The 15,136-nt window shown below is 41.0% G+C and overlaps 1 protein-coding gene across 1 annotated transcript in view; it reads right to left on the bottom strand.

Annotated features, from left to right (window-relative positions):
* The window catches only part of ABCA1 (ATP binding cassette subfamily A member 1), a 113,040-nt gene extending 111,686 nt beyond the window's left edge, over nucleotides 1-1,354 (bottom strand). Inside the window, exon 1 of the mRNA XM_060199072.1 lies at nucleotides 1,219-1,354. Coding sequence (XP_060055055.1) covers nucleotides 1,219-1,294 — 76 coding nt within the window. The 5' untranslated portion in view covers nucleotides 1,295-1,354. The remainder of the gene's footprint in view (nucleotides 1-1,218) is intronic.
* Between the last annotated feature and the right edge of the window lie 13,782 nt (nucleotides 1,355-15,136).

The raw sequence follows: 15,136 nt of genomic DNA, 5'->3' as shown, positions 1-15,136 counted from the left end.
AAAAGCAATGGGCCTGTGCAGGCTGTGAACCCCAAGGTGCGTGAGTACTCTAACTCACCCCCCAAGCCCAACTGCAGCTTCCCCAAAACTGGCTTGTTACACCTCTTACAAACCGTGATTCACTCTAGTTCATGTTATATAGCTCTATGCAAACAACGAGTCTTCAATGTCTCATTCAGCAAATGATCATCACAGCTATACCAGTGTCTGGTAGTAAAGCCAGAAGCCAGCAAAACAAAAACCAAGAAAGCACCATCCTAGGTCTTGGATGGGAGGGTGTTTCTTATAAAGATAAGAGAACACCCTGCAGACAGAGAAGACAGTGCTGTGTGATAAGGCAGGGCCAAAGGCATGATGGTGCTGGGAGAGTAGACCACCAGAAGACCCCTCCCCAACTAGACTGGGCTCCAAGCTCCCTTAGGACAGCCTCTGCCTGAGCACAGCTGTATACCCCTCCCCCTCCAGCCCAGGTCAGCTGCTTCAGACACACACACACAAAAGGTTTACTAAAGGGGTGAAGTAATTTAATTATCAGTTAGAATGGTGTGCTGCTAGTCAGTCTCCAAGGAGCAGTGCTACCAGCACCACCACTGCCACCACCACGCCGGTCTCCCTGTCTCCACAGATCTGGCTCTTACATATGAGAGAATCGGCTGCTGTTTTCTGTCCAGCTCGAGCTGCCTACAGTTTTCCTTTACTCGGTACAATGGGCTCATTCCTTAAATCCAATCGTCTTGTCAGAATGAACTGAAGTGTTAAGTGTATTCTTGTGAAATAGCCTTTTGGCTCTGAGCATTCACCTCCTGTCTGATTAACTGTATCTTAAACGACTTCATAAAAGGGACTTCAAGGCAAATGTCACTTAGATGTTAAAAGCAGCTACTCTCAAGACGATAAATAACGAAGCAGACCTCAAGCATGCCTTTTCACTACATATCCCCTTATTCCTAAAATGCATGGAAGGGAGATCACACAGTTTGAGATCCCAGAAGCAATTCTCCCTCCCCTTGTTCTGCAGACTTTTTTTTTTAATTTTAAATATTTGATGATTTAGTATTGGATAGAGACAGAAAGAAATTGCTCTGTAGACTTTCTTACACAAACCTTAAGAAAGCAGCTCCTCTCGATTTCGAACATCCAAAATTCTCCAGAGAATAAGAAGGGAAGGAAAAATATTAACCAGGGAGTTTGAGAAAGCAAATCTGATCTGGTACTTACATGGACTTGTTAAAGTTTCCAACAACCCCAGGAGCCTCGCCAGGAGTTGGATAACGGAAACAGGGGTTATTTGCATTACAGATAATCCCTTGAATCCAAGGAAGGGTTCCTGCAGAGGGCATGGCTTTGTTTGGAAAGTGGCCTGTTGAAATTGAGAAGAAAAACACAGGGAGATGCATTAATTCTTTGAAGTGATTAAAGGACTTGATAAGTAGTCTCATCTCTGTTGGGTCTACACCCATGCTGCTGAATTCCAAATCCACCTTCCCCATTTTCCACCTTCCAGAAACCCGCACCTCCCCAAGTAGAAACATCAGACAGCAGTGCCTAACCTACATAGCGTCATCCACATTAAAGGAATCATGACACCAAGCTTGAAGAAATAATGAGAGGCAACAATTAGAACATAAACAAAAATGGTCAGCTGTTCACCAAGTACTTGTTCATCATTAATTAGCTCATCTAGCCCTGGGTGTGACTTAATTTAATTTCTTCTTTAAAAAGGAAACTATATTGGGAGTCGGGCGGTAGCGCAGCAGGTTAAGCGCAAGGACAGGCGTAAGGATCCCAAGTTCAAGCCCCTGGCTCCCCACGTGCAGAGGAGTCGCTTCATAGGCAGTGAAGCAGGTCTGCAGGTGTCTGTCTTTCTCTCCCCCTCTTTGTCTTCCCTTCCTCTCTCCATTTCTCTGTCCTATCCAACAACAACAACATCAATAATAACTACAACAAGGACAACAAAAGGAAATAAAGAAAGAAAGGAAAAAAAGGGATACTATAGCAAGAGGAAGCTATGGAAACACTTAGGAAGTCAGTGGGCAGGATTAGGAGTAGAGCTCACACCTTCCCTTCTATCTGTGACACATTTTATATTCTAAGCACTTTTCAATCCCCTTGAGAGCTATTCTCTGTGGAGCAAAGATATGGGCTCCATCTCCCCCTGTGAATCCACAGCTCCTGAGGGGCATCTAATAAGATTACAGACTTGGAGTTGGAAGGCATCTGTGAAGCTACACTGGCTGTTGTTGTGTCTTCCTTCAAAACCAAGCATCCCATCTAACGGGTCTTTTTGCTTTATTCATTGCAGAGAAGCTTCTTACAAACAAAATTATCAGATCAACTGGAGTTACTCATACATGCCCAAAACACAGGTTTGTGGCAGTTGGTCATGGGTGCTTCTTAGGAAGAACAAGACGAATGCACCCTGGAACCAGGGGCTCTTAACCCAAAGACTAATCATGTACGAGTTTCTTTGTATAGAAAGATGATGGTTCCATCTTTCAGCATAGTCTGGATTTTTTTTTTTTTTTTCGTAACTTCCAAAAGACTTAACCACTTAGAACCACGGCTCTTGGCTGTGAAGAACTGCAGTGTCACCGGTGTTTGGGGTTACACCGACTGAGATACACAGGCAGACTCTGAAACTCTCTTTAAAAAACAAAAACTTTATTTCTTTATTTTATCTGATAGAACAGAGAGAAATTGAGAGCGAGTGGAGATAGAAAGGGAGAGAGACAGAGAGAAACCTGCAAAAACCGTTTCACCACTCATGAAGCTTTCCCCCTTCAGGTAGGGACTGGGGGCTTGAGCCTGTGTCTTTATGCATGGTAATATGTATACTTAACCAGGTGTGCTACCACCTGGCCCCCATCAAAGCAACAATTATGGCCAAATCACTGAACACCTGCCCCTCAGTTTCTTCATCTATAGAATAGTGATAAATATTGTCTACTTCACAGAGAAGTGAAATATTGTGAGCATCCTTGTGAATCCTTACAGGTAAATCATTCAGCATTGTACCCTTTACTTTAGAGAGCAAAGCTTAATAATGAGCACATTGGGATGTTAGGCACTGTGGTAGTGAACCCACATTAGCACTCCCACTGCTACTGTCTAGCCAGAACAGACCTTTTCCCCCAAAGCTGCCATCTTAACCCACAGAAGAAGCCCCCCTTTTTTTCTTTGTATTTTTTCCTCCAGGGTTATTGCTGGGACTCAGTGCCTGCACTATGAATCCACTGCTCCTGGAGGCTATTTACCCCTCCCCCGTTTTTTTTTTCTGCCCATCTTTCTTATTGTTATTGTATAGGACAGAGAGAAATCGAACGAGGAGGGGAAGACAGAAGGAACAACAGACATGGAGAGGAGAGGAAGACGGGGGGGGGGGAGAGAAAGATAGACACCTGCTTCACCACTTGAGAATAGGCCACCCTGCAGGTGGGGAGCTGGGGGTTCGAACCAGAACCCCTCAGCTGGTCCGTGCACTTCGCGCCACATGCGCTTAACCCGCTGCTGTACCACCCGGTCCCCAAGAAGCCCTCTTTTAACTCATCTTTGACTTGCATGCAAATATGCTAACAAAATGTCCCCCAGAATTTATCCAATTGTTGGAACTTGCTATGCACTCCCTTTCAGTAAGAGTCCTTCTAGTTGTCTTTTTCTTCTGTCCATATTCAAACCAGAGTGATGACATCCAAAGCAAGAATGCAGTAAGATCTGACCACTGAATGCACCTCTGCAGGGACTCTGGCCTTTGGAAACATTGACTTAGTTAACCTTCTTATCTTAGTTCAAGGAAAACCAAACAGGGTCCCTTACCTAATTCAGCTACTCCTCATTCATAGGGAGATTTATGTAACCCAACCAAACAGTCAAGGATCAAGAGAGTCTTGCCTTTAACCTCCTGGAGATATAGAGACCCAGTACAAGGTGGTACTAGTCTAGGCCACACAGGGCAATGGAAAGTAAAGGTAAACCTTGGTGAATGAAACAATCACCATTCCATGTGTCCCTGCTTCTTTGCAAAGAAAATGAGGATGAGTAAGGACTCAGTCCTGGGTGCATAGGATTACTGTCAAAATCAGAACGACTTCTCAAGATCCAAGAAAGTTACTAGGACTGTTATGGCACTAGGTCATACTAAGAAAGATTTATGGGAAGAATGATAGACTAATTCTTTGGTTCCAAAGACAAGATATCTCTACAAGTTTCATGTGAGTTTTTCATCCCTTCAGCTAGAACCCTAGAAGGTAATATTGCATAAGGTACCAAAGTGGACAAAAACAATTTTGATTAGTTTTATAGATTAGTTTTATACAGGAGTTTCACATTTTCTGAGAAAGTATGATCTGCATTCAAAGAGAACTGGATTCAAAAACTTGACCAAGATCACAACTTTGGCAAGTGGTAGATTCAGGATTCAAACAGACTTGGTGCTAACTTTTGCCTCCCCATCTTGCCTAGTTAAGCACATTCCAAAGACAGAACAGGTGATTAGATCAAAAAGTTGAGTTGCACCTGAGATGTGTACTTCAGTAGGGTTCCAGGTCCAAAACATGTTTGTAGGGTTCCAGAAAAGAAAGCAGAGTTACCTCCCAGTCTCACAGACTGAATATAGATTTTATTTTAGGCTCTTTTCCTTTCTGTAGACTTCAGAAAATCATCTTGAGGTGCTCCTTTTACACTTAAATATATATGCAATTGTAGTTAATTACTAGTGAAATGACTATCACTATATGCTAGGCGGTGGAGCCAGACAAAGAGTACAATTAAGAAGTGCTGTGTGTGATGGGCCTAGACCTCTAACAGATCCCTCTCTCCACTGACACTGGTCATCTCCATCAGAAACAGTATAATGGACCTCTTTGTGGGCTCCTATAGGACCTTGCCTTCAATGTCAATCAACAATGGTAGGGACTGTTCCATTCTCCAAAGGGAAGTTGGGCAACATACTCTGCCACTCAAGGAAGATGGGACTTGAAAGTAGAGCAGCCTGCGATGTTCCTAGCCGTGACCACAGAATGTGAGCTCAGACCTACAGCGATGCAGAGGTTACATAGGCTCCTGTGCTGACTATGAGCCCCAGATCAAATCAATGGGGTTTACAGTTAACAATATTTAGATACTTTCCCCATATTTTGGGAGCTACCCTCTTCCCTGATCCAGCTTTCTAGTCCTTTTTCCAACTATGACACCATCTTCCCAGACAATAACCTAGGTCCACCTGAATTTAGATGTCAGATGCAGGCAAAAACTAGTAAAGCCATAGGCCCCTTGAAATAGACCTAAAACAGACCTACTAGCTTTATCCAAAACTGAGACCCTAAATCTTCATTTGCAATATTCTTGCCTTTAGGTTCATGATTAGTCAACAATTTGTTTGGCTTTATACCTTAACTCTTTTTCAGTCACCAGGTTCCAGATGCTAGCATGATGCCAATCTGACTCCCCTGGGCAGAAGACCCCACTATGTGTCCTGGAGCCCCACCTACCCAGAACCCTGCCCTACTAGGGAAAGAGAGAAACAGGCTGGGAGTATGAACTGGACTGCCAACACCCATGTTCAGCAGAGAAGCAATTACAGAAGCTATATCCAATCCCCTCCCACTTACTGTATTACATAATGATCCTGGGTCCATACTCCCAGAGGAATAAAGAACAGAAAAGTTTCAAGGGAGGGGATTGGATACGGGGATTTGTGGTGGGAATTGTGTGGAGTTGTACCCCTCTTATCCTATCGTCTTGTCAATATTTCTATTTTACAAATAAATTCAAAAAATACAAAAGAAAGAATTATATCCCCATTACCTTATAATTTTGGAAATTATAAGATAGTAAAAGTATTATAAATATCACTATACTAATTGCAATATATTATAATTCATGATATATTAGGTATCTTATAAATATTAAACTACTAATGAAAATCAAGTAAAAAATGAAAGTTAAAAAAGTGCTGTGAGCCCCACCTGTTCCCTGAAGAACGGTATCCTTTATGCCCATGGGACTGACAGGATATTGGCAGAGCCGTTAAATCATAAGAACTCACTGGGGTAATGCAACAGATAGACATTCCATCTGAGTGGTGGTCTTTTCAACCAGGAAATATATTCAGTCTCAATGTACTGAGCAAGCCACCCAGTGACAGTGGGATGATAAGCATGAGAGCCATAAAAGGTAAATACCATTTCTTATTAAGAGATAAGGAAACGCAGGCACCAAAAAAGGTAAGTCAAGGTGGCAGTCAAGAAGCTGGTCCAAAGTGATATGCCTAGTAAGAATTGAAGCCAGAATTCAAACCCAGGTAGCCTGATAATTAGAGTTTGTGTTCTTAGTCACTAATATATTTTCTATACTCAGTGTAAAGGTCATCATAAAAAATATATATGACAGAGAGTCCAAAAGCAAAACAAACAAAAAAGAAAGATAACCTAGATCATTTTTCATCTCTGTCACTTATTGGATCTGTGGTCTTGGATAACTGCTTGTACTTCTCTGAGTCCCAGTTTTTTTATTTTAAAAATAAAGCAAATGATAGTTTGCTACAAGGTCAATAAGAAAGGTTGCTGAGAAAGTTAAATGTTAGCCAATCTGTACTCTACACAAATGCTGCTCAAAACAAAACAAAAAAAAAAGTTGACCAACTTGCAACAGTGAAAAAGACATGATACAAATGAAGAAGGCTATCAGGAACCAGATAGTGATGGTAAGGTATTATGTTAGGGTTCATGGTTTTGTTTGTTTGTTGTTTTCTAATCACCATTTTATGAACTACCATTGAGGTTATTTTACTTTCATGATTTAAAATGTATGAAATAGTTGTCACCTATTTCCAGAATTACTATTGTCACCATTCACTAGGATTGACGATAACTTTCTGAGTTCTTGCCTTATCAAAAATCTGGTAGCCTAGATTTTCTGTTCCAAACCATTTGCAGTACTTTCTGAGGATGACATCTTGACAACAGTCACATTTATAGCCCATGCCTACTGCTTCGGTTTTGCCGGCTGGGTTTATACTCACATTCATGCTGTTCATAGGGTGGGTAGCTCAGTCGGACAGAGATCAGGATCAAGAAGATAAAGAGAGGCCAGGTCATTTCCAGCAACAGTTGACACTGAGGGCAAATAAGACAGAGCATTGTGAATATAAAGATGACAATAGCTGCCTAGTACTGCCAGAGCCCTGCTCAGCTCTGGCTTCTGGTCAAACAGGGGACTGAGCCTGGGACTTTGGAGCCTCAGACATGGAAGTCTCTTTGCATAACCATTATGCTATCTCACCCCTCCACCCCCCAAAATGTTATTTAAGCAACTGGTCACCTTCTCCTCAACCTTTCCTAATACTAAGCACTTCTATTCTTTCTTTTTCCTTTTTTTTTTTTTTTTTTTTGCCTCCAGAGTTATTGCTGGGGCTCAGTGCTGCATCATGAATCCACTGCTCCTGGAGGCCATTTTTCCCCCTTTTGTTGCCCTTGTTGTTGTAGCCTTGTTGTGGTTATTATTGTTGTTGATGATGTCATTTGTTGTTGGATAGGACAGAGAGAAATTGAGAGAGGAGGGGAAGACAGAGAGGGGGAGAGAAAGACAGACACCTGCAGACCTGCTTTACCTCCTATGAAGTGACTCCCCTGCAGGTGGGGAGCCGGGGGCTGGAACCTGGATCCTTATGCCGGTCCTTGCACTTGGCACCATGTGCGCTTAACCCACTGCGCTACCGCCCAATCCCCATACTAAGCATTTCTAACATTCATCTGCTTGACGCCTGCCCCTTATTACATACAAGTTTACGCCTCTCTCCTTAAAAATGAAAACAACTTCCCATCCTGCTTCATCTAATTCCTTGCATTTGTTTCCCAAGACTCAGCCAGGCATACTTTTCCTTTACTGAAATCTCAAGTTGAACCAGAAACCCTTGTCCTGTGCATGATGAGTGCATTCTCCTCCCACAGCGTTTTTCTGGAGCCCCTTAAATTAGTGCTGCAATCAGCACCTTAAATAAAAGTTAACAGGTGCAAGTCAGCTGTATAATACCAGACGGAGCACAGTGCAGCTACAGACTAACCATTTGTTTGCAAACACTGTATCTGTTCCTTTCTATTTTTTAATTTTCTTACCCAGGTAAAATAGTTTATAACATTATATTGGTTTCAGTTGTTATAATCTGACACTGGGAAATGTTTAACTGTCATGCCTGGAAGTCGAGTTTCATCTTCCATCCTACAACAGGCTCTCCTTTGATCTGAGGGATCCACACTCCCTTCCTATTTGTTTCTTTAAACACACACACACACACACACACACACACACACACACACACACACACACACACACACACTCTTCCATAGAGACCTGTGTGCACCCAGAAAAAAAGAAGCTGGGGATAAAACACAATCCTTCCCCATTCATTTAAGTGTCCTCCACTGGGTTAAAAAAAAAAGTAATAGTAACAAGTTCTTAAACTTAGCAATAATGATGGTCCACTAGTTAAGAACTATGCAATTTCTCTACCTTAAAATCTTACTCTGGGAGTGGGTAGGTGGGGAGAATACAGGTCCATGAAGGATGATAAATGACATAGTGGGGGTTGTATTGTTAAATGGGAAACTGGGGAATGTTATGCATGTACAAACTATTGTATTTACTGTTGAATGTAAAACATTAATTCCCCAATAAAGAAATAATTTTTTTAAAAAATCTTGCTTCAATGAGTTACAAGGAGATAAGTAAACAAAGAGACAGAATGGAAATAATTAAACATAATTTAATTGAACCAACGATAACAAGACAAATAGTCCACTACCCAAAGTCTTCACAGTTTTTATTCCTTTCCTTTGTAGACTCTAGTTTTTCTTTCTTTCTTTCTTTCTTTCCTTCTTTCTTTCTTTCTTTCTTTTGTTCTTTCTTTTTTTTTCTCCAGGGTTATATTGCTAGGGCTTGGTGCCTGGACTACGAATCCACTGTGCCTGGAGGCCGTTTTTCCCATTTTTGTTATTGTTATTGTTGCCATTGCTGTTGTTGGATAGTACAGAGAAAAATCAAGAGAGGAGGGGAAGACAGAGAGGGGAAGAGAAAGACAGACACCTGCAGACCTGCTTCAACGATTGTGAAGTGACTCCCCTGCAGGTGGGGAGTGGGGGCTCGAACCGGGATCCTTGAGCTGGCCCTTGCGCTTTGTGCCATGTGCGTTTAAGCCAGCGCACTACTGCGTGGCCTGGACTATAGTGTTTCAGTGAGGGTAATCGCCAAAGACTCTAGTAGTCACAAAGTCTCATGTTTGTAAGTAACAACAATCATGGCTTCAGATACATAAAGATAAAAATGTTATGAAATCCCCTCCTCTTCTTTAAGCAGAATTTCTTTCTTGATCCTCAAACTTACATTTTTTGAGAAAAATTTAAATGAAAATACATAAAAGCAAAAATAAGTAAATATAAATCATCTTTGATCCTGCTTCCCATAGTCCCCAGTAAACTAACAATAGTTCTCTGTTAATGTTGGTCTTTTTTCTTTAGCTGTGTAATGTTTATCTAGAAAAATTTGAGATTATGCAACACATTTAATTTTTTACTTTTCTTTATCACTTCACTTTATAACGGAAATGTTTTTTTTAATATTTTATTTTATTTATTTATTCCCTTTTGTTGCCCTTGTTGTTTTATTGTTGTAGTTATTATTGTTGTTGTCTTCATTGTTGGATAGGACAGAAACGGAGAGAGGAGGGGAAGACAGAGAGGGGGAGAGAAAGACAGACACCTGCAGACCTTCACCGCCTGTGAAGCGACTCCCCTGCAGGTGGGGAGCCGGGGTTCGAACCGGGATCCTTATGCCGGTCCTTGTGCATTGCGCCACCTGCGCTTAACCCGCTGCGCTACAGCCCGACTCCCCGGAAATGTTTTTGATGACAAATAATATTCTCTTCAAGCATGCCTGCAGTTATTTATCAATTTATTCATTCTTGCCATCAGGGTTATGACTAAGGCTTGGTGCTCACACTACAAATCCACTCCTGGTTGCCTTTTTTTCCAGGACAGAGAAAAAAAAATTGAGAGGGTAAGGGGGAGACAGAGAAGTAGACTGAAAGACAGACACTCACAGACCTGCTTCACTGCTAGTGAAGCTCACCACCTGCAGGTGGGGAGCCCGGGTGCAAACCCAGGTCATTGTGCATAGTAACAAGTGCAGGCGACTGGGTGTACTGAAATATGAATTTAAATGATCACTTGATATCACACTATAGTTGTCTGTTAATGTTTGTCGTTTTTCTTTGCATATGTAAGTAATATTTATGTCGATCAGTTTTGAGATTATACAGCACACATCAGATACAGCGTTTAACAGATCATGCTATGGCTGGTGTTTTAGGCTGCTTTTGTTTTTTATTATCTGATGCTTTATTTTCGATATTTTAAATAAGTCACTTTGTAATTTTCGAGTCTTTGATATGGTTGCACATTAAACACTTTTTTAATTTATTTTTTAGAAGGAAACACTGAGGTGAAAACACTGAATGAGCTGCGGTGATAAGAACATAGGTGATTTTTTAAAATACTTCCTTGAATTTTCAGTTTTTCATAATGAGCATGCTTTCCTCCTTGAAGGAGGCAACAACAACAACACCCCATATGCTGCTTAAATAATTTGCCACAGAGCAGAGGAGCACTGGGATGCCTCTCTGGAAGAAAGCATGCTGAGTCATTCTGTTTGGTCAACAATTCGTTTGGTTTGTATGTTAACTCTCTTTTCAGCCACCAGGTTCCAGATGCCAGCAGGATGCTGACCAGACTTCCCTGGACAGACAACCCCACCAATGTGTCCTGGAGCCCCACTTCCCCAGAGCCCCATCCTAGTAGGGAAAGAGAGAGGCAGGCTGGGAGTATGGATCCAACTGCCAACACCCATGTTCAGCGGGAAACAATTACAGAAGCCAGACCTCCCACCTTCTGCATCCCACAATGACCCTGCGTCCATACTCCCAGAGGGATAAAGAATAGGAAAGCTATCAGGGAAGGGGATGGGATATGGAGATTGGGTGGTGGGAATTGTGTAAAACTGTACCCCTCTTATCCTATGGTTTTTTAATGTCTCCTTTCTTAAATATAAATAAATAAATAAATACATAAATATAATAATAATAATCCAAAAACACTGATTTTTTTTTCCCTTTTTAACCAGAGCTTTTCTCAGCTCTGGCTTATGGCAGTGTGGGGGACTGAACCTGGGAAGTCAGAGCCTCAGGCATGAGTTTCTTTGAGTAATCATTATGCTATCTTACCCCCCACCCCAGACTGCAAACTCCAAGTCTCTCCTGTTTCCTGAGTTGGAAGGCCTTGCAGGCATTTTGTACTTTCATCTGCACTTGAGAGGCCCGGGATTCTTTCCTAGTGTCATTTTCTTCTCACTAAGCCCGCCACAAGGTACAGGCTTGAAATAGTTAACTGAGTAAGAGAAAGAACTGAAATTGCTCAAGTGATGAAAATGAAAATATAAATCACTTGGAGCACAACCTTCAGGGGGGTCGCTTCACAGGCAGTGAAGCAGGTCTGCAGGTCTCTCTCTCTCTCTCTCTCTCTCTCTCTCTCTCTGTTTCTCTTCTCTCTGTCCTATCCAACAGCAATGGAAACAATAATTATAACAGTAACAAAATGAGAAAAATGGTCTCCAGGAACAGTGGATTCAAAGTGCAGGCACCCAGCCCCAACGATAGCCCTGGAGGAAAAAAAAATATATAAATATATATGTCTCTTGATATATATATATATATCAAAAGACTACAAACGTGAAGGTATTCATTCACTAAAAAGGTAAAATGTAAAAATTGTAGAAACAACTTAATTGCACAGCAGTAAAGAAATGACTAAATCATAATATATCCACTCCATAAGATGCTCTGCCGTCATTACAACAATGTTGATGAAATATAGACACTAAAATAATAGATGAAAAACAGAAGAACACAAAAAAGTGTATGCATTTCAAGTTTTCAGTTAAATAAAAATAATTGTCAATATTAACAGACCGGAGTAACAGCAGTGTGACTGTGAGTGAATCCAGAAAGAATAATGAACTCAGAAAATAAAAGAGGCGAAATGAAATAAAGTATTCAAGCTCAAATGCTACCTTAAATCTTGATGCTACCCTTTGTACTTTTAAGATAAAAAGTAGGCATCATTTTCTTAGATGTCAGTAGGAACACTGAATCCTTGGAAAGCACCTTGTGATGGGGGAACCTCTACTGCTTCCACTTAAGGCAAGACTAAGGCTCACAGAGTTAATCAATGGGATGGGTAGTAGGGTTAGCAGTTAGTTGCAAATTCACCCCTGAAGGTGACATGAAATTTTACTTCACTCAGCAAATGGTCCAGTTTAGAAATGACCTCAACAACTTGGCCTGGCATAAAAAAAAAAATTTTTTTTAATAAAAACATCAAAAGGTTCCAAGGAGAAAAAAAATGAAGTCATAAGTTTGGACACTAGAGTAAATGTCGAGCACCGCCCGTATATCTTAAGAGATTTTTATCCACCTCACCTCTAGTATTTAATTCTCGCAGCAACACGTGAAGTAGGTTGTATTAAGATCATTTAGGAAGTCAAGAAACGAAGGTGCTGCTAGTTGTTTGAAGCAAAATGGATGGATCTTCCCCATGGCATTGATAGCAAGGGCGCAAAGGAAATCTTTATATAAATCATTTTTCCAGCAGCTCCAGCCAATGGAGGTGAGCAGATCAGAGAAAGGAAAAGAAAGGCAACAATAATGACTGACACTTAACAAGCTGCTATGATGGACTGGTGTGGTAAGTGCTTTACAGATATATGTAACCTTCAGATAAACCCCCCCCCCCCGTTTACACATGAGGAAACAGAGACTCTGAAACTCAGTCAATAGCCCAATGATACAAGCATGATAAATGGCAGAGTAAGAATTGAAAGCTCCTGCAATTCAAGTATCTATGCTCTTAGTCATTGGGCAGCCCAGTGTTCTTAAGTTCTCTGTCCTGCCACTAGAGTACTCAGATGCTTGATATGTTTGAAGCCCTAGCTGAGTTATTAATAGACTAACACATATGAAAGAATGAAGAGAATATCTTTAAGGTCCACCAGAGAACTCAGAGATAAAATTTAATCTGTGTGCCCTTTTTAAAATATTAATTAATTAATGTATTTATTTATTCCCTTTTGTTGCCCTTGTTGTTTTATTGTTGTAGTTATTATTGATGTTGTTGTTGTTGGATTGGACAGAGAGAAATGGAGAGAGGAGGGGAAGACAGAGAGAGGGAGAGAAAGACAGACACTTGAAGACCTGCTTCATCACCTGTGAAGTGACTCCCCTGCAGGTGGGGAGCCAGGGGCTCAAACCAGGATCCTTACTCCAGTCCTTGCTTTGCACCACCTGCACTTAACCTACTGCACTACTGCCCGACTCCCTGTGTGCCCTTTTTGTGTATTTCTAAAAATAGTTTCGGAAATGGTCATAGAATTTGCCTTTCAGTTTTGCAAATCAGACTTGCCTTCCCACAACTATGAAGTCTCATGCTTAGACTCCATTGCTTTTTTAACTGGGCTGGGCATCTGAAACCACTGGTCCTTTGGATGTACATCTGATCAGACTTCTCAAAGGTCATTACCCTTAGACCTAGTAATCCTGCCTCTTAAGATTTTAACCTAAGGAAATGTTACTGAAGTAAGAAAACGCTATGTGTATTAACACCTTTCTGGTAGTTATTTATGACAGCCAAGACTGGAAATAACCTCACTGGTGAAAATGGTTCATAAACTTATAAAATAAAAACATCATTGATAGAGTAAGTATCTGTGAAGGGGTGAGGCAGGGGGGCAGATGACAGTGCACCCAGTGGAGTGCATATGCTGCCATGCACAAGGACGTATATAAAGTTGCCATTTCCCCTCCTGCAAAGACAGAACAAATTCTATTATTTCATTTGCAGAAATATGTATTGAGTATCTACTATCTGTGGGACAGTGGACTAGCCATACACTGTGGTGAGGCAGAAGGACAAAGCTTACTTCCTAGCTGTCAGTTGAGTGAAGGCAACAGACATGAAACACATTGTCATATAAGGACAAGGACATGGGCTCAAGTCCCCACCACTTCCAGGAAGCTTCACCAGTGGTGACACAGTTCTGAAGGTATCTCTCTTTCTCTGTCCCTCTCTATCTTCTCTTGTTCTACTCTCAGTTAAGCACTCTCCTATTAAATTAAAAAATAATAATAAGTATTAAATATATATACACATGATATGTATATGTATATGTATATGTATATGTATATGTATATGTATATGTATATGTATATGTATATGTATATGTATATGTATATGTATATGTATATGTATATGTATATGTATATATGTCAAGAATGTCATAGCATTATTCCCGGGCATACTTGAGGTCAAAATATCTACCTCCTTCCTCCTCTGACTAACAAGATAATTGAATCAAAGTTAAATGTTTGCATTAAATAAATTCTAAGCATATCTCTCAGAATTGTTGTAAAAATCAAGGATACAATGGATATAAAAATATTTTCATTTTGGTCCATACTCCCAGAGGGGTAAATGTTAGGGGAAGATAACCAGAGGGCTCTGAACTCCAACTCCATCAGGACCCAAGGGGTTGGGTGAAGGAAAGGCAAAGGACACTCAGAAGTAGTAAGTGCGATTCAGAAAGGGAGAGAAGGCAGGACAATAACAACGGGGAAAGTAGGGAAACAGGCAGTGGCACAAAGCGCAAGGACCAGCAGAAGGACCCCGGTTCAAGCCCCCCGTTCCCCACCTGTAGGGAAGTTGCTTTACAGGTGGTGAAGTAGGTCTGCAGGTGTCTATCTTTCTCTCCCCCTCTCTGTCTTCCCCTCCTCTCTTCATTTCTCTCTGTCCTATCCAACAACAACAACATCAATAACAACAGTAATAATATCTACAACAATAAAAAATAAGGGCAACAAAAGGGAAAATAAATCAATAAATACAGAAATTTTTTAATAGTGGGAAATATATATAAATATAAAAAGACAGTTATAAAGAAATAATAGTCAACCCATATCTGTGATCTTGGGAGAACTAATGCAATTTCCAGTGGAGGGAATAGGGACACAGAAGTCCAGTGGTGGAAAAGGTATGGAATT

Source organism: Erinaceus europaeus, chromosome 10 (genome assembly GCF_950295315.1).
Source record: "Erinaceus europaeus chromosome 10, mEriEur2.1, whole genome shotgun sequence".
Classification (NCBI taxonomy): Eukaryota; Metazoa; Chordata; class Mammalia; order Eulipotyphla; family Erinaceidae; genus Erinaceus; species Erinaceus europaeus.
The sequence above is the reverse complement of the archived record's forward strand: the minus strand, read 5'-3'. Positions and strand labels throughout refer to the sequence as shown.